The sequence below is a fragment of the Myxocyprinus asiaticus genome, chromosome 10, assembly GCF_019703515.2.
Source record: "Myxocyprinus asiaticus isolate MX2 ecotype Aquarium Trade chromosome 10, UBuf_Myxa_2, whole genome shotgun sequence".
In the NCBI taxonomy this organism is placed as follows: Eukaryota; Metazoa; Chordata; class Actinopteri; order Cypriniformes; family Catostomidae; genus Myxocyprinus; species Myxocyprinus asiaticus.
This window is the reverse complement of record NC_059353.1, coordinates 15638187-15662219: the sequence shown is the minus strand read 5'-3', so window position 1 is coordinate 15662219 and position 24033 is coordinate 15638187. Positions and strand designations below refer to the sequence as shown.

At 43.0% G+C, this 24033-nt stretch overlaps 1 protein-coding gene across 1 annotated transcript in view; it reads right to left on the bottom strand.

Moving 5' to 3' along the window:
* Window positions 1–24033, bottom strand: part of LOC127447162 (partitioning defective 3 homolog B-like) — a 502153-nt gene that overhangs the window by 91033 nt on the left and 387087 nt on the right. The window contains exons 19-20 of the mRNA XM_051708779.1: window positions 17013–17129; window positions 12949–13230 (exon numbers count right to left, since the gene is read on the bottom strand). Coding sequence (XP_051564739.1) covers window positions 12949–13230; window positions 17013–17129 — 399 coding nt within the window. The remainder of the gene's footprint in view (window positions 1–12948; window positions 13231–17012; window positions 17130–24033) is intronic.

The following is a 24033-nucleotide window of genomic DNA, read 5'->3' as shown; positions in this document are numbered from 1 at the left end:
ATCCTTCTGTTTACATTCAATATAAACTTTAACTAATATTCTTGATAACTAGATAACATGATACCTCAGCTTGAGCTTCCCTCTTGCTTGTTAAATGGGCAGGTTGTGTGACGTTGGCACCGCAACGGCGTATTAAGGGCGGGTTTTAGGGCAACGCTGCGGAGTTATTGGGCCAATGGTGGGAACACAGATCGAGGTCCAAGGCTATAGGCCAGTTGATAGCCCTGGCTCGCACTGGTCCGGTAGTGGAAAAGCGGCTTGTGTGAACTACGCTGGTGAAATTTTCAAATCAAAGAGGTTAGCCAGTCATAACACAGGTTATTTACATACAGAAGTCTTAAAGATACAGTATCAAAAACAGCCCACTTAAATGACTAATTCACCAAAATAAAAAATAAAAAATTGTCATTATTTGCTCACTCCATTTCATTCCAAAACTATATTATTTTATTTTATAAAAAAACTTGCCACATCCTGACACGGCAAGAGACATGTGACATGAGAACCAACTGTGTCAAACCTGGCGGGACACATCTAAAGGTGCCATTTTTGAACTGGCATCGAGAGTAAATATAGATTTGTGAGCTCTGACAGAGAAAAAGAGTGAACAATGATTTATAATTTGGTCTGTTCCTCTAACAAAGCTATTGCAAAGCTTCAGAGGAATTGGAATATAGTGTACAAGTCATACAGACTACTTTTTTGGTGATTTTTTTTTTTTTTTTGTCCTTTTGGAGCATAGCAGTGTAAATCACCATCCTTTTTAGTTGAAAAAAGTTTTCATTGTGCATTCTGTTTAACACCTCTGTGTGTGTTTTATGAAAGAAAGAAAAGAATATGGGTTTGAAACACCATAAGAGTGAGTAAATGATTTTACTTTTTGGTGGACTTTTTTGGGTGAGCTATTCCTTTAATTATAAGGCTCAGAAAGAGGGTGAAAAATGCTCATGAAAAACTACATCACAACTGTTTTTGGGGCAAGAAACCTTGAAGTGAAAATTGCTACAAGATGAATACGGTCCTTTTAAACAATTTATTTATAAAATGATGACAAAGCAGCAGAACAATCTGGCAAGGTGTAGATAATCCTGTTGCACTTCAACACAAATCACACACACACAAAATCCACCACACATTGAGAAACCCTTTTTATGACCGTGGTGGGTAGCAGACTGTGTTAAATGGCCTGTCCATCTAAATAAGTGAGCCGCTTTAATGACTCTCTGAGGATGCTTTTAAATCAGGCAGCAGCCATACGGCAGAGCAACTCTAACGTTTAACAAACTCTTCAAACGACAGGAGAGCATGCTTACACTGACACTAGAGTCACTAATGCTATTCTCATTCACAGCCTCACAATTTATCCTTTATCAGCCTATCAGCATGAACTCTCCCAAAAATACTCCCTTTATGCAGGGCAGAAATGAATAAGCAGCATTATTCAAATTCGCACCCTGACAGGTGTTAATCTAAAGGTGGGGAAATGAACCAGGTTGTGTTTATCAAAGACGGTGGATGTAGGAGTTGAAGACATCTGGCCACTGAGTCAGACGATGTGTCATACAGAGACGAATATGATAAAGATATATCTTTAATGAGCTGAGCTATACCTGTTATACCTTTCTCTCCATGTGACAGACAACTCCTTAATGTTCCTTAATGGCATACTTTTCAGTCAAGTATCTGACAAACAACTAACCCCACATGCTGTACTGACACATATAGTACCTGCTCCAAATTAAACTACTTGTGGCCAAAATATGGTATTCACAGTGATAATAGGTATTCTAGAAAAAGGCTGGTTTTCATTGAAAAATACTGCATAGTATTGGGAAATATTACTTTTAAAAGTAAACTGTTAAAGGATCATGAAACATGCTAACAGATTTGTTTGTGTTGCAGATGTTATAATACATTGCTGGCAACAATTCGTTTTATTTTCAAGGGGAAAGTGGTAATTTAGGGACTTTGTGCCTATTTTCTGGCTGGTTTTGTGCCTGGTTTGAAATCTATGTTGAGAAAATGTCACGTAAATGTGATGTATGAGTTTTAGATTTACACTTGATTTGAGCATGTTCACGTTGGTTTCTCGCGATATTTATGAGAAGGGGTGCTTAACCAGTCAGAGGCGTTGGTCGCGAATATGAAATTGCGTGGTTGAAAAGTTGCATGTTTTACACTGCAAAGATGACAATAACTGACACATTTGAAATGCTTGTTTGAACAAGCAGGTTTTTAAAGGGAGTTTATCGATTTATGGCAATGTGGACTGTGGCTCATACGTGCAAAGATAGTGGGCATGGTCACGAACTTTTGGCTTTATTGTGCAATCATGCGGTAAGTCTAGGCACAAGTGAGTTTTTATGCAACGCGTTAATGGGCTGGGTCTAATACAATTTATTTCTGAGGCTTTTCTCTGGTTCTGTTTCATTCCTACTAACCGCCAGAGGCAGTGTTAAGCACTAATGGATAATCGCAGCGCCAGCTAGATAGGTCGAGAAAATATAACAACAAAGTCACGTCGTAACATAGACCGAGCAAGGATATAATCCACAGTACCTCGGTACTCAGTCTCTTTCGCTTTCTCGCTCTATGATAGGTCATTTCTCTGCGCTGTTCAGTGCAGCTTACCTGAGTAGCGAGGACTCGCCCTCTCCAGCTGTGACAGCGTGCTCTTCACTATTCATCTGGACAGAACTTCATCTTTCGTGAGTGTATATTATTTCATTTACTGATTGTTAGTGCTGGAGATACACTGCGCTTCATGGTACTATCCGGTGGCTGGTATCTGACCGCGCAAAGGTAACGGTTGCCCCATAACCTATATTATTTATCGATTCATCTGCCATTACATGGTTATTTCCAGTGATAACTTATTGTGGGCCATACGGTGCTATTCAACGGCCGGTTATTTCGTTCTTGTGTTTCTCTGGCTTGCTTGTCATTCACAACTTACTATTTTCGGTTCTATCTGAAGATATAATTGATAGTCCAAGTTTTTATTGATTATATCTTGGCTGTCTGATTCCCTACGGTCCTAACCGAGGGCGTGCAGTAATCGGCTGACTCATGGCTCACAGCTTCATTGTCACCGGCTTCCCACCGAGTTGTAAGCTGTGTCCGAACACGCTTCTGCCTGATGATGGACACGATCACTGCCCATCGTGTTTAGGAATCCAGCATTTAAGAGAAGCTTTGACGGATCCGTGTTTGCACTGTAGTATGCTGCCTATGTCAGAGAGACAGCTGCGCCTCGCCGAGTTAGATCCTCGCTCACCTGTTAGCCTCACACAGCATGATTCAGCCCCACAGCGCGCTCAGAAGGCTGGTGCTCCGCAGGCAAAGACAATTCTGAGCATTTGCTGACGAAGACTGTCGCTAATCTCTCATCAGAAATGGCAGAAATTTAATGTCTTTGTAGAGCCGAGGAGGGCGGGGCCGGGCTGGAATGAGACACACCCGGTCCCCAATCAGCCTGTTGGGGCGCCGAGGGATAAAGGCGGCCGGGGACGACAGTTCGAGAGAGAGAGAATTGCAGGCAGCTGTACTGTGTGTTTTTGGTTGTGTGTGTTTGTTTAAGTTGTTTCCACTGAACCCCCTTACAGTCTTCTTCAAGCTCTCCAAACTCCAGCATTACATGCATCCTCTGGGAACACGCCAGTGGAATTGGACGTTCTTTCCATGAGTGCCTCCAATTCACATTTTCATGATGAGGAGTTGGTTGATGCTGTTATAAATCCTCCTTCTCAGGAAGTTTTTTCCAGCCTGTCTGTTACAGGTGGCTCGAGCGGGGGTTCAGCTCATTCACCTGGGATGGGCCGTCCTCTGCGGTTGACACTTTGATGGTGCTTCAGATGCCGGTGGCATGTTTGGGCCTGGACAAGTCACCTGTCCAACCCATTCAGGCTAAAGTGTTTTTCAAGCAAACATCAGATACAAACGCATTTGCCATGCTACTGTGTAAAGACTTTGTTTCAGAGTTTTCAAGCACTCTGACAGGTTCCAATGTGCCTAAAAGGAGATCAAAGATGGCCCGTATCCAAGCTTCAGTGGCTGAGGCCGACTCCATAGGTGTGGGGCGGGCTCTGGAAATCGAACAACCGGTGGCAGCTTTAGTAGTTTCACCAGATGAGGCTTTAAGAGGCAATGTACGGTGTCCAAGCGCACAGTGTGGACGTACTGACACTCTATTAAAGAAGCTTACGAATCAGTGGCCTATATAACTCGAGCAGAGAATACTATCTGCCAGCTGCTTCTTGCCTGCAACATCACATTGGGGTCGTCAAATGTAGACACTTTGGTACCTCAGTTCCTACAAACGGCTTTGTTGGCCATGGGTCATGTGACTCGCGAACTGGGTACACTTTCAGCAACTCTGCTAACAGCCCGGCACCAGGTGTGGCTTGCTCAAGCAAAGCTGCCTGAAGATTTAAAAAGACTCTGAGGGACCTGCCAATCGTACCGGGGGCATCTGTTTGGCCCCAATGTCTCTGAGGTATTGGAGAAGAGGGTGAAGTTGTCGGAAGCTTCCCGCCAGCTGACTCGGGTCCAACGGGCACCTAATTTTAGGATGCCACCAGCTCTAATGCACCATCGCTATCCAATACCAGAGCAGCGATTTCGTCACCACACTGCTTCCCAACCTCAGGCCCCACAGTGTCCTTGGGGCGTTGAAGAGGCCCAGGGCCGTCGCCCTTTTCAACGTCAGCCACAAGGGGGACCATGTCAGCACCCCCCCAACAGGAGCTAAAGGCAGAAGCCACAAGCCCTGAAGTGCTTGGGCCAGCAGTCGGTCGTTTCTCCCTACAACATTTAGACTATTGGAGAACCTCAGTGTCCGACCCATGGGTTCTGGCAACTTTGAGCAGGTGATATTCTCTGCAGTTCCAACGCCGGCCCCCCAAGTTTTCAAGAATTCTTCCAACAGTTGTCGAAGGCGTAGCCCGTTCTATGGCTCTTGCTCTGGAAATTTGTTCTTTGTTAGAGAAAGGAGCAATAGAGAAAGTTCTTCCCCTCAATCAGAGGGAAGGTTTTTACTCAACATACTTACTCGTTCCAAAGAAAGACGGCGTGTTTTATCCTGTTCTGGATTTATGACATCTAAAATGTTCCTAAAGTCTCTTCCTTTCCACATGTTGCGCACTGCCGATGTTCTTCGGTCCGTAATGAAAGGAGAATGGTTTGTAAGTGTAGATTTAAAAGACGCTTTCATGTTCCTATTGCACCACACCACAGGAAGTTCCTGAAATTCAGCTTTCAGGATCAAGTTTACCAGTTAAAGTCCTACCGTTCGGTCTGTCTCTGGCTCCCCGTGATTTTACAAGATGCATGAGTGCAGCCCTGTCTCCTCTTTGGTCCAAAGGCATGAAGATTCTGCCCTATTTGGAGGATGGGTTGCTTTGTTCCCCAACAAAACTGCTTGCTTTACGCAACAGCAAGATATTGTTAGAGCACATTCAAAAGTTGGGCCTCACAGTGAACGAGACAAAGAGTTGTTTGGTTCCAGTACAGTCCATAACCTTTATCGGAATGACACTGGACACTCTTGAGATGTCTGCCACATTGTCTCTCGCTCAGACAGGAAGTATTCGTCGTCTGCTGACTCGTTTTCGCCTTGGGGCAAAACTTCCTTATGGCGTTCTCCTACAACTAATGGGGATGTTGGCAGCTGACACCTCTGTGGTTCCTTTAGGTTTGCTCCACCTCAGTCCCCTACAGAGATTGAACTACAGTTTGCGGCTGAACCCGACAAGACATCGTCATCGTATGATCATGGTCTCCCATTCTTGCGTCCGTGCGCTGAAACCTTGGAACCGGTTAGCGTTTTTGATAGCTGGGGTGCCCATGGGAGTTGTTCTTTCTCACTGGGAAGTGGTCACAACCGATGCTTCGCTGACGGGATGGGGGGCAACAAGGAACTAGAGGGGTATTGGCAGCCATTGGTCGCAAATAGAGAACAACATTCTAGAATTGAAGGCAGTGTTTCTAGCGCTGCAACATTTCTTACCAGCCCTTGTAGGCCGCCATGTGCTTGTCCGTTCAGACAACACATCGATGGTTTTTCATCTGAATCATCAGGGCAGCACCAGGTCTCTCAAGTCCTTACAACTGACTCGACGGATCCTCTTATGGTCTCAGTACTGACTGGTGAGCCGTGAATTGAGCACAAAAATTGAGCTTAGAATTAGCACTCTCACGAAAATCGGATAAGATGTAGAGCAAGTCGTTGTGCGTAGCGTTTAGCACGGTCACGAAAATAGAATATTTTAGATATAAAATCATCTGTGTATTTTGGATTGTATTATGAGCTTACAAAAGTGTTTAATATATTTGTGCATTTTGTGAATTACAACATGCCGTTACCTGATTAAAGCAACATAAAACTGACTGGATGTGAAAGACAGTTGGTGTGTTTTCTTCCCTCTCCCACAGGGGGTTTCATTACACTTTAAATTATTGCATTACTCCCTAATAGAATTAGCCAATTACATTACATTGTTACTTTTTATAAAAACAAAATCTTTAGTTACTTTTAAGTTAAAGAGAATAGATTTTCTGGAGCATTTGTAAAAATAAAATAGAAATGTAACGTGTAACTTATTTTAAAATCTGTTATCTGTTATTGGTATTATGATATACAGTCACTGAGCACTTTAATAGGAATGCTATGGTCCTAATAAAGTGCCTGACGTGGTCTTCTGCTGTTGTAGCCCATCCGCCTCAAGGTTTGGCATGTTGTGCATTCTGAGATGTTCTTCTGCTCACTATAATTGTACAGAGTAGTTATCTGAGTCACCGTAACCTTTCTGTCAGCGCGAACCAGTCTGCCCATTCTCCGTTGCTCTCTCTCATCAACAAGGCATTCCATCTGCAGAACTGCTGCTCACTGGATGTTTTTTGTTTTTGGCACCATTCTGAGTAAACTCTAGAGACTGTTGTGCGTGAAAATTCCAGGAGATCAGCAGTTACAGAAATACTCAAACCAGCCTGTTTGGCACCAACAATCATGCCATGGTCAAAATCACTGAGATCACATTTTTTTCCCCATTCTTATGGTTGATGTAATAATAATAATAATAATAATAATAATAATACATATTATTTATAGGTGCCTTTCATGACACTCAAGGTCACCTTACAAACAGAACACAAAAAAGTCATCCTTGAAAGCATCAACAATAACAACATTAAGCAAACAATACTATGATATACAATAAGACACTGGAAGATACAAAGTATGAACTCAATGCATGCACAGTCATAAAAAGGCCTGTTTAAATAGGTGAGTTTTAAGATTAGATTTAAAAGTATGAAGACTATCACTTTTACGAATATCCAGAGGAAGTGGATGTCATAAGTGAGGGGCAGTATAACTAAATGCTCTAAACCCCATAGTGTTCAGACGAATCCATGGTATAACAAGAAGAGTTGATGAGGAAGATCTGAGGGTACAAGTAGGTGTATAGATATGAAAAATATCAGAGAGATATGAAGGAGTAAGATTATTTAAGGCCTTGTAGGTAAGAAGCAAGTTTTTAAAATCAATTCGGTACTTAACCAGAAGTCAATGCAAATGTTGAAGAACAGGTGAAATGTGCTCAATAGTAGGGGTTCTAGAAATGATTTGTGCAACTGAGTTCTGGACCAGCTGAAGTTTATGAAGAAGTTTGGAAGGAAGACAAGAGAGGAGAGCATTGCAGTAATCAATACGTGATGTAGCCAGCGCATGAATGAGAACGGTAGTGCTGTTCAATGTGAGAGAGGGACGAAGACGATTAATATTACGTAAATGAAAGTATGCAGAGTGAGTTATGTTATTAACATGGGCTTCAAAGGATAAGGTGCTATCAAGGACGACACCAAGTCTCTTAACCTGTGAAGTAGGAGAAGCAGTGGACTGATCGATAGTCACAGAAAAACTGTCAGTTTTTGCCAAATTAGATTTGGTGCCTAAAAGGAGGATTTCGGTTTTACCACAATTTAATTTGAGAAAATTATATGAGAACCATTTTTTTATTTCAGCTAAACAGCTGGACAGAGAGGGTGGAGCAAGGGAAGAAGTGGGCTTGGAGGACAGGTAGAGCTGGGTATCATCAGCATAGCAGTGAAAATAGACACCATGTTTCCTAAATATATGACCAAGGGGCAGTAAATAAATAATAAATAGAAGAGGGCCCAAAACTGAGCCTTGTGGAATGGCAGTGATAACTTGTGATGACTTAGAATGAAAATGTTTGAGTTGTACGAACTGAGTGCAACCAGAAAGATACGATCTAAACCAAGATGGGGGGTACCTGTAATTCCAACTGAGACTAGCCTGTCTAGGAGGATGTTATGTGAGATCGTATCAAAGGCCACATTCAGGTTAAGGAGAATGAGTATAGACAGCTGACCAGAATCCGCAGCCAACAGCAGATCATTAGTAATTTTGACAAGAGCGGTTTTCGTACTATGATGTGGACGGAAACCCAATTGAAATTGTTCAAACAAATTATTAGCTGAAAGATAATCATAAATCTGAACTGCAACGCTCATTTCCAAAATTTTGGAAATAAACTGTAAATTAGAAATAGGATGAAAATTATCAAAATTAGTAGGATCTGCCCCTGGTTTCTTGAGTATTGGGGTTATTGAAGCAGTTTTGAATGATATAGGAACCAAACCAGAAGACAATGAAGAATGAACGATCTCCATGATTAAAGAAGACACAGAAGGTAAACAAACTTTAACTAAATACGTTGGAAGAGGATCGAGTTGACAGGTGGTGGGTTTGGATTTCCGAATAATAGAGGATATCTCATCAACTGTAGGAATTTTAAAGATAGAAAAGGCAGAAAGAGGTAGTTCAAAGGAAACTGAGTCTGACGGGCCACAACCAGTATTACTGAAAAGTATTTGCTTGTGAATATTTTCAATTTTGGTATTAAAATAATCCATGAATGTGTTACATACAGTAGTAGAATACATGTGTGATGGTAGAGATATTATTTACAATGGAAAAGAGAGATCTAGTGTTCCCTTCACCTGTCCTAATTAGATTAGTATAAAATTCAGATTTCACTTTAGAGATGCATCCTTATAATGTTGCATATGATGAGCATACAATTCTTTCTGAACTGTAAGACCAGTTTTGGCATACAAACGCTCCAGCCGATGGCCTTTAGTTTTAAGCTGGCGTAATTCAGGGGTATACCAATGAGCAGAGTGAGTAAAAGAAACAGTTCGGGTTTTCAAAGGGGCAAAAACGTCTAAGATCTCATGAAGTCCATCTTTATAATAAGATACCAGGTCATCCACAGTCGATAAATCAACTTTGCTAGAGAAGGTGGCAAGTTCATCAGCAAAGACAGATATATCAATAGTCTTGATATTGCGAAATGTGACGGATCGACATGAGTGTATCTTAAATACTGTAAGGTGGGCATTAAAAGACAGCAACAAATGATCAGATATGGACAAATCTGAGACAGTACGGTTATGAGGAGTTATACCTGAACAACAGATAAGGTCAAGAATGTGCCCTTTGGAGTGAGTAGGAGTGTTGGCATATTGCAGTATACCAAAACTATCAAGACAAGATAAAAATTCCCTTGTACATATACTACTAGTATTATCAATGTGAATGTTAAAATCACCCAACAAAATCACATTGGGAGACATACAGTTGTGCTCAAAAGTTTGCATACCCTGGCAGAAATTGTGAAATTTTGGAATTGAAAATATGACTGATCATGCAAAAAAAAAAAACTGACTTTTATTTAAGGATAGTGATCATATGAAGCCATTTATTATCACATAGTTGTTTGGCTCCTTTTTAAATCATAATGATAACAGAAATCACCCAAATGGCCTTGATCAAAAGTTTACATCCCCTTGAATGTTTGGCCTTGTTACAGACACACAAGGTGACACACACAAGTTTAAATGGCAATTAAAGGTTAATTTCCCACACCTGTGGCTTCTTAAATTGCAATTAGTGCCTGTGTATAAATAGTCAATGCGTTTGTTAGCTCTCACGTGGATGCACTGAGCAGGCAAGATACTGAGCCATGGGGAGTGGAAAAGAACTGTCAAAAGACCTGCATAACAAGGTAATGGAACTTTATAAAGATGGAAAAGGATATAAAAAGATATCCAAACCTTGAAAATGCCAGTCAGTACTGTTCAATCACTTATTAAGAAGTGGAAATTTCGGGGATCTCTTGATACCAAGCAAGGACAGGTAGACCAAGAAAGATTTCAGCCACAACTGCCAGAAGAATTGTTCGGGATACAAAGAAAAACCCACAGGTAACCTCAGGAGAAATACAGGCTGCTCTGGAAAAAGACAGTGTGGTTGTTTCAAGGAGCACAATACGATGATACTTGAACAAAAATCAGCTGCATGGTCGAGTTGCCAGAAAGAAGCCTTTACTGCGCCAATGCCACAAAAAAGCCCGGTTACAATATGCCCGACAACACCTTGACACGCCTCACAGCTTCTGGCACACTGTAATTTGGAGTGACGAGACCAAAATAGAGCTTTATGGTCACAACCATAAGCGCTATGTTTGGAGAGGGGTCGACAAGGCCTATAGTGAAAAGAATGCCATCCCCACTGTGAAGCATGGGGAAGCACCAAACATCCCGGTATCAAACAGGCGAGCCACCTTATAATATCATCCAGTATAAAATTGCTCATCGTAGATAAAAACAACTAAAACACAGTTTAAAAGCTTCCTAAGAAGCCGTGCCTCAGCATATTAAACAGCAAAACAACTTAATAATAATGAATTCACGGAGAGCCAGCAGCAGCCAGTTACGCCAGAGTTCACCACTCCGGATGTGAACATTAACTGAAGCTCCTGACCCGTATTTGCGTGATTTTTGCATTGCACTGCTGCCACACAATTGGTTGATTAGACAATCACATGAATAAGTAGGTGTACAGGTGTACCTAATAAAGTGCTCAGCAAGTGTATATTCATAGGGTAATTTACAATTTTACACATTACTCCACAAATGCACAATTTGTGGTGTAATGAGTAAATTACCCTACAAAAGCAAAATTTTACATACACACACGAAAACATTCTCATTATGTAGCGTGTTAACCCGAACAAAAGAAAAAATGTAGGATTGAAAAAGGTTGTCTTACAGTAGCTGAAGGCAAATTAGAAAATATTACTACATTTCGAATGCACAATCAAAAGAGGTGAGTCGCAGCATGGATGCATCAGAACTGATGCATCGGCATTTTGCTGATGCATCAGCAAAATTTTACACACACACACACACACAAAAACATTCTCATTATGTAGCGTGTTAACCCGAACAAAAGAAAAAATGTGGGATTGAAAAAGGTTGTCTTACAGTAGCTGAAGGCAAATTAGAAAATATTACTACATTTCGAATGCACAATCAAAAGAGGTGAGTCGCAGCATGGATGCATCAGAACTAGAGACTAAGTTGAACTGTCCAGCAGGAAGTGAGAAAATCAATATAACAGCAGTGGAGGGAGCATGCATGGCTACTCTGGGTTTACAGGTGTCTCTCTGTGTCTTAAGGTTACGAGTGTTGCACAGGAAACAACATTCACTCAGTATGTTGGTATAGCATGGCAGTATAGTCATTTCAAGTCAAGTCATTTTTATTTCTATAGTGCTTTTCACAACACATTGTTTCAAAGCAGCTTTACAGGAAATCATGCATTAACAAAAACTGAAACTGTAATATCTATGAAGTCTTGTGATCATTGTGTAGTTTGATTAAATATGATAAAATTAATTAATTAAATAATAATTGTATTTAGAACCCCTGTGAGCAAGCTGAAGGCGACTGTAGCAAGGAACGCAAAACTCCATAAGATGTTGGTTAAGGGAGAAAAATAAACTTGGGAGAAACAAGGCTCACTGTGGGGACCAGTTCCCCTCTGGCTAAACAACATAAATATAATGCCAATATTAGTTATTTGTGTGCAGTGCAAGTCATGGTTTAAAATTTGTAAACTAAGGAAGTGTTAAGGTCCAGTGTTTATGAACTTCAATACATGGTACTTTGCTATATGAACTTTAAGATTAATGACTAATTTCTTTGAAGTTCATCCTGGATTAACTACAGAAGTTCACATAGATGCATTGTCCTTTGTTAACTGGCTGATGAAGGCTTTTGTTGGCAATTAAACGATAGTCTATGTATTCCATTTCAAGAGTGTAGTCCATCAATAGACAAAGGTGATGCAGGCAGAGATCAATGAGGTATATACTTTGCAATGGTAGAAATGTGTCAACCAGTCAATTTTGCTATACCGTTTATAGAGCGGTAGATATGTTGTGCGACTATCTATGGTTAGGTCTGCTTTATGTTATTCACATGTGAGAGTGATAAAGAAACATGGATGAATGTGAAAATGTAGAGCATGAGTTGTCCCAAACAAGTGAAGACAAGGAAGAACATGTCATAAGGGGTGTTGTTAGGCAGACGCATCTTGACAAATTCATACGGTATAATTCAACAGATGTATGGTCACAGGTGTGTGCACATAAACGTCTTTTTAATTTTGAGTCTTTTGTTTTAAAATCAAGTGTTTACTAACATGAAGCTGTTTTTGCAATGATGCCAGACTTGTCAGTCATACCTCTTATTTGTAAATTGTAGTTATTTGTTAAAACAGCTATATTGTGATATATAGTTACTTTTAGTCATATTGCCAATTTGGTCACACTGATCAGAACAACTAATGCATCTCATGTCTGTGATCTTCAGACACTGGGTAAACAGATGAGGACTGAGAAAAATGTAAATTAAGCTCTTTTACACACTAATCCTTTGTCAATCAATACAATCCCAAGTCCGCAGACTAAATGCAATCCAGGTGTGGTGCGATCTTAAGGGCTTGGCAAACGTGTTATGCTGGAAACACCTTCATGTGTGTAAACCTGAAGACGACGTGTGTGTGAGGCCTCTTACCTGTCCGCTGCAGATGGTGGAGGGCTTCGTTGTTTGTTGACTTTAGCGTACAGGCCGTCCAGAGGGTCCTCTGTGGATAGCTCTCTGCTGTGTGACACTGGGGGTGGGGGTCTTTGTGAGTAAGGGCAGCAGTTCCCATATGCGGGATGGGAAGGTGACCCACGCTGCCTGAAGTTGTTGATACGGGCGTAGTTCGGGTCCAGATCATCATCCTCTACGTCAGGTGGGGCAAAACAATCTTGAACCTGCCGGTCCCGCAGCTCCTGGTGCTTGGCCTCAATTCTGTCACACGGAAAAGATCATGTAAGAAAACTGTTAAAGGTGCACTACATATTTTTTTCTTTATGTTATGCTGGCTGATATGATCATCGTCTTGGACATCAGCTGGCACCCCCTGCCGTGGATGAAGCATCATGCCAATGCAAAAGATCTTAACATAGCTGCCACTATGATGAGGGACCAGATCAGAAATGTATCAGACCACAATTCATAACTCAGTGCAAGTACACGTTGCATTCTCAATGTTCAATGCATTCTCAAAGGGGCGTTATTGCAGACATTAGTGTAAAATGTTGGCTTCTACAATAATTTTTCTCTGTCATACTGGCGTAAAGAATGTGTCTGGCCTAGCCAAGTAAATGCAGCACCACACCCTGACAGACTCAACATATTTTAAAGGTACAGTGTTTGATTTCTGGGCCACTAGTGGAACCGAACAGAACTACACAAATAACGCTTGTTTTCAAACAGGTTTTCTGCATATTCCCCCATCTTACACAAACTCACACTATTGGTTGAGCTAATGTTGCTATATCACGCTGGTCAGGATACTTAAACAAAGCAATGTTTTGATAATGCCACAGAGCCACAATGTTTACACATTCTGGAGAAAATAATATGAATGGCTTACTTATAGTTGTATCTGCATATTAAAATGGGTTTAAGGAAAGTATTGAAATCACACACTACTCTTTAACTCAGAAAATATCAGTAAGATTGATATGAGATTGCCAATGAGAAGATAGTAAACCATTCATATAATGTATCCACATCTGAAAATACAACTGAAAGAAATTAAACTTGAATCGTATTTACACTTTCAAGGACAACTCCAAAAATACAATAAACTGGAAAGGTCAAGAAAGACCTTTCGGACATATACAGCTGATTTTCCTTCTCTCTCTCTTTCCTTTTCTGTCCCTCTCAGGAGCTACAACAGGCTCAGTCAATAAAGTCTCTCTCTGAACAAATGCCACCGTGAAGCATATGGAGAAGAACAGCATGGCTCCAGCTCACACTTAACATGCTTCCAAGTCCAAATAATCCTCAGCAAACACTTCACAAAATAATGACTATAAAAAACATCCCTGCATCTCAGCTAATATATATCCATTCCACCTGCCTGCGGGTACAGTATATATAATGCACATACAGAGAGGAAGAGATATCTAGTCCTGTGTGTCATCTTAATAATGGACCACACAAAGCTGTCAGACCTACAGAGAGAATGAAATGGAAAGAGTGAGAAAGAGAGAGAAATCTAGTCAATGACACATATGACAATGATATATTTATTATGAGCGTTACCTTTGTCTCCTTGTGGTGAATAACTTTCCTTCATATTAACAGAGTATATTTATGAAATCTACTTCAGCCAGTAACTAACTGACACCACTCACTAAGGCCTGCCTGAGTCAAATTTTAAAAACTTGTGGTGTAAAAATGCTATTCTCACAAATGACTAAACATACAACAGATTAATGCAGCGGTACCTCATTATTCAACTAACCTCACCCCTAATGACTGCTCTTTTTAAATCAGTGACATGTGTTGAGGCCTGGGTAGCTCAGTGGTAAAATATGCTGGCTACCACCACTGGAGTTCACTAGCTCGCTGGTTCGAATCCCAGGGCATGCTGAGTGACTCCAGCCAGGTCTCCTAAGCAACCAAATTGTTCAAGTTCAATTGAAAAAAAATAAATAATAATAATAACATTTTTGGTATCATTTTAAAGAAAACTTTTCAAAAAAAAATTTATGATATAGATTATGATAAATTATGCTGGAAAAACCACACACACACACACACACACACACACACACAAAAAACATGAGCCAAAAATTAAAGTTTTTCTTATTTTTCTGATTTGCCATTATATACAGTATCTCAGGGTGTAAATAAAGTAGCTCCGAATATCTGCTTTTTTTTTTCTCGCAATCATGTCATCTGCAACTGAGTAAAATTTTGTGTTGATACGACAAAGCAATCAAAAGTTATAGCATTACAAAAATAATTTATCCTAGTGTCTCCAAGTGTCCAAAAGCCTCTCCAAACAAATAAAACATAATAATTGTACATAATATCGAATTACACATGCAAATACAACAATGACTCCAAAGCATGCAGGCAAGAGTAATAAGATCTCATTCAGTTCCATTCTGTGTCATTTGAGCCATCATTGAGACATGCACTTGGCGCCATCCACTGGTGACCATATGTAATTAGAGTGAACGATCCTCTCTACCCATATTTGGATGACATTCACCTCTGGTTGTAGCAATCTGAATCTTAATAAGATTGGTTTAGCATTCCATGATGCTGGACAACATACTTCATAATTTCCGTTGAAGTCATCTGATTCAGGAAAGCAAACATGTTTTTAGCCAGATGGCACATTATGTGCTGTATGCACACTGTGCTTTGTGTGGATTATCTAATGATCTATGCATACGATTATGTTGTGTGGGAATTCCCTCCTCTAAGTAATTTTATGTGATATTTTATATTCTATTTATGTGATAGTTTATTTTTTGGGAAGTTTTAAGCGAAAACAAGCAACACCTGTTTACAAATACATACACTATATTGCCAAAGGTTTGTGGACACCCCCTTCTAATTAACAAATTTGGTTACTCCATTAAATCCAGTAAAGAAAAATCTTAATGTTTCTTTATATAATGGCTTGGGCTTTGTGTGCTTCCAAATTTGTGGCAACTGTTTGGGGATAGCACTTTTCTGTTCCAGCATGACAATGCCCCTGTGAACAAAGTGAGGTCCATAAAGAAATGGTTTACTGTGTCTGGCGTGGAAGAAATTGACTGGCCTGCACAAAGCCCAGACCTGAACCCCACTGATCACTTTTGGGGTGAACTGGAACAACAACTGTAAGTCAGGTCCCATCAACCAACATCAGTTCCTGACCTCACTGATAGCCTTGTGTCTGAATGAGAGCAAATCCCTGCAGCCATGTTACTACATACAGTATAGTGGAAAGCCTTCCCAAAAGAGTGGAAGCTGTTATTACAGCAAAGGGGGAAATTGATGCCTATGTTTTTGAAATCAAATATTCATCAAGCACATATGGTGTCCACAAACTTTTGGCCATATAGTGTATACTTAGCTATTACTCGCTATATTTTTGTTTGTGAGTGAAATAAATAGGCTGGTTGTATTCTACTTTAGAGATTTCCAATGACACATGGCTATTTGAAAAGATTTTTTAACCATTTACAATAATATGTTCAGTGCAAATTTATAAATGCATAATTAAAACGGAACATTTCAAAGCATTTTTTCAGTTTTGGTTTTAATGCCTACATGCATTGTAAAGTACAGCTTCTAAGTTTTAAAACGATACCTATTTTGTGTTCAAGACTGTTGCTATTAATATTTTGATAATATTTTTCTCGGCGGGCCAATCTGACATTTTACCACATTTGTCATTCTAAAGAACAACATGGCAACATGGTAATGGCTTAAAGTTTGAGATTAAAGTCCAAATGTTATGGTGTATTGACTCAAACATTTGTCCTTTATCATTTTTACTCAAGTTTGGTTGGCAAATCTTTGGTTGTCTTTAAAACAAAAAAACAAAAAAATAGCATTATGTTAGCAAATATTAAATTAGCCAATGTTGTTTTATACTTGTACAGAGGACATTTAAGGTAATAAATTCAGTTAGGTTGCCTATGTAGGCAGTAGACAGCAAGGCAGCTCACTAGGTTTTGAAACAGAGCCATTGTTTTGTGATAATGTAATGACATGATTTAATACATGAATCCCACCTTTCTCTCTCTTCCTTCATCCTCTCCAACTCTTCCTCACTTAGAATTTCTGACATCTGCTTCTGTGCATTAACTTTTGTCTCCGTCTTGCTCTTCTCTTCTTTTTTCTTCCCAAATCTGAGAGAGAGAGAGAGAGAGAGAGAGAGAGAGAGGAGGGTATAGAAAGACATCACTGAGTGATCATTGTTAACAAATCACATTTATCTAGGAAAAAAGGCTGAGTGACTGTCTATATGTGTGTGTGTGTTTGTGTACTCTGGGGAGTTCCTAAATTGCTGTATAGGCCAGAGCATGTCAGTAGAGATGTTCCGTTAACATGCATAATTTCTGGAGTCCTGTGCCCTTCTCCATTTTCTGCGCTCATAGAAGGTAATTTCTCATGTGTGCTTGTGTCTCAAACTCACTGCCGCCCAGCCGAGCATCACAGTACACAGCTTCAGCACACAGTATCAATGTCACAGCGAGCAGAGGTCATGGCCTCCAGATATACACTCACACACATCAGGATATGTCTATAACCACACACACACACACACACACACACACACACACACAAACACACACACACAACCACACGCACACAGTGAGAGCAAATCACACATGTACACACACATACACCGATCAGCCACAACATTAAAACCACCTGCCTAATATTGTGTAGATCCCCATCATGCCGCCAAAAAAGCGCCAACCTGCATCTCAGAATAGCATTCTGAGATGCTATTCTTCTCACCACAATTGTTAAGAGCAGTTATCTGAGTTACTGTGGACTCTGTCAGTTCGAACCAGTCTGGCCATTCTCTGTTGACCTCTCTCATCAACATGGCATTTCCGTCCACAGAACTGCCGCTCACTGGATGCCGCTCACTGGATTAAATTCTAGAGAATGTTGTGCGTGCAAATCCCTGGAGATCAGCAGTTAAAGAAATACTTAAACCAGCCCATCTGGCATCAGCAATCATGCCACGGTCCAAATAACTGAGATCACATTTTTTTTTTTCATCCTGATGGTTGATGTGAACATTAACTGAAGCTCCTAACCCGTATCTGCATGATTTTATACACTGCACTGCTGCAACACTATTGGCTGATTAGATAATCACATGGATGATTTTTGGTGCCAGACAGGCTGGTGTGAGTATTTCTGCAACTGCTGATCTCCTGGGATTTTCATGCACAACAGTCTCTAGAATTGACTCAGAATGGTGCCAAAAAAATAAATAAAAAAAAATAAAAAGTGAGCGGCAATTCTGTGGACAGAAATGCCTTGTTGATGAGAGAGGTCAACAGAGAATGGCCAGACTGGTTCGAACTGACCAAGTCTACGGTAACTCAGATAACCACTCTGTACAACTGTGCTGAGAAGAATAGCATCTAAGAATGCTATTCTGAGATGTGTTGGTGCTGTTTTGGCGGCACGAGGGGGACCTACACAATAATAGGCAGGTAATTTAATGTTGTGGTTGATACCATACACTCTGAGAGTATACACATACTCTCCACATACAGGGACGTGATCTGATCTTGATTAGCACACTTTAGACCCCACACATCTGCACATAATGATCATTATGTGAAATTTTCTTCCGTACATTCAGAGACAGAGGGGGAGAATATGAGCTTTATAGATTCCTACACAGTACTTTAGGTAGCACTCATACAAGCCATAGTGTTACTTACATAACATAATCGCAGGCCCTGTAACAGAGAAAAATACAAAGAACACACACTTACAAGAAAAGAAAGAAATTAAAAGTGAGGGAATGTTATTGGTGGTATTCTGTACTTTTTTAAAGGACACTGAATGAATAAATGAATGAATGAATGAATGAATGAATGAATGAATGAATAAATGAATGAATGAATGAATAAATGAATGAATGAATGAATAAATAAATGAAACAAATGAATTAAGGAATGAATGAATTAACACAAATGAATGAAGAAACCAATGAATGAACAAATGAATGAACAAAAGCAAGAACCAAACAACAAATGAAGGACCTATCAAACAAATGACGGAAGTAATGAATGAACAACTAATGGAATGAACAAATGAATAAATGAATCAACAAAATAATCGATTAAAATACAAATTAAACTAAAATGAATAAAGCATCTTTCATTTGTCTTGGATGAATATATTTCTCTAAGTAGTCATTGATGTAATGCAATGCATTCATAAACTCGAATTTAACACTAACACAAAATGACAGATGTTCATATGTTGTGGTAAAGTCTGTTTCCAGAAGGCACACAGTGAATACATCTAAAAGAGTTGCAAAAAACAGGGGATTCAGCCATCCAGGCCTTATCTAAATCCACAGATCTGCCCAGAACATTCTCCTCTTTCATTCAGTCTCCACCTTGTTACTCAGCGCTTTTGCAGGGGCTGATGATTCACTGCCCACCAGCACTCCAATATTTCCTCTAGTTTCTAAACAAAGTCCAACAAACAAACGCTATGTTGCCAATTCACTGATTGCCACCGACCCTAGGAGAACACTGTTTCCCCAAACAAACTGAGAACTTTGGCTTACTCAATTGTGAAGGTAAATTGTTTTGATAAAAGTGTTTTTTTTTTAAGTTTACTGACAGTACACAGAGAAAGCAACACATGCACACATACACACACTATTAAACGGCTGAAAAAAGAACTCAGATGTAAGATGACAGACAGCTCTTTGACCCTAGAGAGGCTAGACACCTGCAAAAACCCATGCACACATACACACAGTTCTTTTGAGTAATTTTTTTGTGACTAATACAGAGTCCTTTTAGCGCAGTACCATTCTTTCCATCGTCCACTCGGACACATCACAACAACACCCACATCTACTTGTTCTTAAAGCACTCCCTCTCTTTCCCACAGACATAAACATACAGTTGAAGTCAGAAGTTTACATACACTTAGGTTGAAGTCAGTAAAACTAATTTTTTAACCACTCCACAGATTTAATATTAGCAAACTATAGTTCCCTGTCTGTCACTCACTCGACGTTGTGTCGATGTAGTGATACTAGGGGTTCGATCTTGAGAGCCCCAATCACCTTTGTTTAAAATAGAAAAGGCCAATGAAAATTGGCGAGTGGAATTTGCATGCTACTCTCCGCCCCGGACACACGGGTATAAAAGGAGATGGCGTGCATCACTCATTCAGATTTTTTCTTCGGAGCCGAATGCTTGTGTGTTCATCCTCTCACCCTTTGCTATGCTGCTGGATTCTTACGGTGCATTTCAGTGGTCACCCTCACACGGTTGAGTGCTGTGCAGGGGTTTCCCCTGGGCGCTTCGGCAGCCTGAGTCTGCAGGTGTTAAAAGAGTATATTAGAAAGAGTATATTTCCTTCTAAAAGAGCTCGCGCAAACGCTTGCCGTCTTTTTAAAGATGTCCTTCCGCATTTGCACTACTGGTTGTGGCTGTTATCTCTCCCCTCCGGATACCCATGAAATCTGCCTCGAGTGTCTGGGGTGCCAGCACGGCGAGGCAGCTTTCGTGGAAGGGTTATGTTGTCATTACGAGAGCATGCCCATGAGAATGTTGCGGTTGTGGCTCACTTCCTTCTTCCTGAAGCAAGGAGCCACCACGGCTGCTCCCCAACCCGGTCCGTCCTGGGCTGACGCTCAGCCGGCCGGGTCAGCAATCATCGCGGGCGATATGGATGTGGACATGGGAGCGTTTCCACCAGCTCAGCCCCCGCGGACCTCCCATCCCCCAGCACGCTCGTTCTGTCCGGACGAGCTGTTGAGCGATGCAGGCGGTCTGCCTCAGGGCGGGTTTAATGTGTCATTCACGGCTCGTGATGAGGATGAGCTTTCAGTCGCGGCATCGGAGGGTGGGATTCTGCTATCAGAAGCGGACTAATCTTCTGAGCTCCCGCCCATGGGTGGTAGAGCACAGGATGAGGCGGACGCTGAGATGGCAGCCGTGCTTGCCTGGGCAGCTGCGAACATCGGGCTGAAGTGGAACCCTCCACCCTGCACTGAGCGTTCACGGCTGGATGATTGGTTTCTGGGCTCGGAGTGCAACTCACGGCTGTGCCCCGCCCTGGTGCCTTTCTTCCCAGAAGTGCACGAGGAGCTAACGAAGTTGTGGAAGGCACCTTTTACTGTCCGTACACGCTTCGCGGTCTCGTCTATTCTTACTACCCTTGACGGTGGAGTGGCTAAGGGATATGTCGAGCTTCCCCAAGTGGAGCACGCCGTAGCGGTGCATTTATGCCCGCAGGGCGCAGCCAGCTGGCGCGACCAACCAAGGCTCCCTTCCAAGGCCTGTAAGTTCTCTCCCTCTTTAATGACGAAGGCTTACAAAGCTGCGGGTCAGGCCACTTCCGCCCTGCACGCCATGGCCATCCTGAAGGTCCACCAGGCCAAGGCACTAAAAGACCTGCACGAGGGAGGATGAGCCAGGGCTGATGCAGGAACTGAGCACTGCGAACGACCTCACCTTACGTGCGACGAAGGTCATGGCACGTGCCCTGGGGCGGACGATGTCCACGCTTGTGGTCCAAGAGCGGCACCTGTGGCTCAACCTTGCGGAGATGCGTGATGGCGAGAAAGTCCGCTTCCTTGATGCGCCAATCTCCCAAGGGGGGCTTTTTGGTGACACCGTCGAGGAATTCACTTATCAGTTCTCGATGGTGAGAAAGCAGACCGAGGCAATTAAACACATCCTGCCGCAGCATGACCCGGCCGCCTTCAGGCCACCGAGATCCTGCACCCTGTCTGCTTCTCGCCAGAGGCGTTTCCCTGCGGTGCTGGCACCAGCTCCTGTACCATCGGAGCCCACATGCCGACCTCAGAGAAAAAGATCCTCCCACGGGAAGTCGGCTCCACCTGCCCGTCAGCCGGCCCCCAAGAACCCCAGACAGACTTCGAGGCGGTCCTGACATGGCCCGCCCAGGGATGAGGCGACCGCTCCTGACCGGTCTGGCCCGGGACATCTCTCCAGCCCCACCATTGCCCCTGGGTCAACGTGTGGTACCCACATGGTCAATAAAGAGCAGTTTCCTCATTCCCTGGGCCAGCACACTCGCAACAGCCAGGCGCTGGAAGTCTTTCCAGTCAATCAGGTGAATGAGAGTACTTCCCGTTCCCTCGTTCTCCATCGAGAGACAGCTGGCGAACAGGTAAGTGTGCTGGTCTCTGGGGCCGCTCGCCCGCCCCAGTCACCGGCCACCATTGCAGGCTTGCGGAGCAGCACGTCCCCCCTGGGCTGTCTTCCAGGTGGGGCGCCTGCTCTGCCTTGCCGCGAACCACCCTGCCCGGGCACGGTAAGTCCAGTCGTCCCCCTGGTGCCACTGTCACGGAGACTGGAGGCCTGCTTAGAGCTCTCCAGCCCCTCAAGGTGGCTCATCAGGACGATTCTCCTCGGCTACGCGATCCATTTCACCAGACCCCCACCCCGGTTCAGTGGTGTCCTCTCCACTACGGTGCAGGGCGAAGGTGCCTCTGTCCTTTGGGCAGAAGTTGCCACCCTTCTGGCGAAAGGGAGCAATAGAGCCCGTCCCCGTAGCCAAGTTGCGCAAGAGCTTCTACAGCCCTTATTTTATCATGCCCAAGAGAGGGTTAGGGTCGCAGCCAATCTTGGACCTGCGTGCCCTGAAAAAGGCCTTACACAGGCTTCCGTTCAGGATGTTAACGCAGAAGCGCATCCTGGCGTCAGTACGACATCAGGATTGGTTCGCGGCCATCGACCTGAAGGACACGTACTTTCACGTATCGATCCTTCCTCGACACAGACCCTTTCTTCGGTTTAATTTCGAGGGATGAACATACCAGTACAAGGTCCTCCCCTTCGGTCTGTCCCTGTCCCCTCGTGTCTTTACCAAGGTCGCAGAGGCTGCCCTGGCCCCGCTAAGGGAGAAGGGCATACGCATTCTCAATTATCTCAACAACTGGCTAATCCTAGCTCACTCACGAGATCTATTGTGTGCACACAGGGATCTTGTGCTTCAGCACCTCGACCGCCTCGGGCTTCAGGTCACCTGGAAGAAGAGCAAGCTCTCCCCTGTGCAGAGCATCTCTTTTCTCGGTATGGAGTTGGACTCGGTCGCTCTCAGGGCACGTCTTACAACCGAAACGTGCTCAGTCAATGCTGACCTGCCTGAAGACGTTCAGGCAGAAGGTAGCGGCGACAGTGAAATGTTTCTACGGGCAGGTGTTCCCCTAGAGCAGGTCTCCAAGTGCATCGTGGTCACGACGGACGCCTCAAACTCAGGCTGGGGTGCCGTGTGCAACAGGCAGGCTGTGTCGGGGCTCTGGACAGGGCCCCGACTCCAATGACACATCAACTGCTTAGAGTTGCTGGCAGTATCGCTGGCCCTGAGGAGGCTCTGGCCATTGATTCAGGGCAAGCATGTGTTGGTCCGAACTGACAACACAGCGACCATAGCGTACATAAACCGCCAAGGCAGCGTATGCTCGCATCGCATGTCGCAACTCACTCGCCGCCGCTGCCTCCTTTGGAGTCAGCAGACCTTGAAGTCTATGCAAGCCACTAACATTCTGGGCGCCCTCAACCATGCAGCAGACACACTCTCACAGCAGGTAATGCTCCGTGGGGAGTGGAGACTCCCCCACGTAGTTCAGCTGTTTTGGGAGAGATTCGGGGAGGCACAGGTAGACCTGTTTGCCTCCCAAGACTCCTCTCACTGCCCCCTGTGGTACTCCCTGTCCGAGGCCCCCCTCGGCATGGATGCCTTGGCGCTCAGCTGGCCTCGGGGGCTACGCAAGTAGGCGTTTCCTCCTGTGAGCCTCATTGCACAGACTCTGTGCAAAGTTAGGGAGGATGAGCAGCAAGTCCTGTTCGTTGCGTCATACTGGCCCAACCGGACTTGGTTCTTGGATCTGATGCTCCTGACAGTAGCACCTAGCAGGTCTTCCGCCAGTGTTGATAGACATGATCACTCTACGAGGCGGCTATATGCCTTGAAGTGGCATCTTTTCACTAACAGGTGTTCTTCCCATGAGGAAGACCCACAGAGATGCGCCGTCGGGTCTGTGCTGTCTTTTCTTCAGGT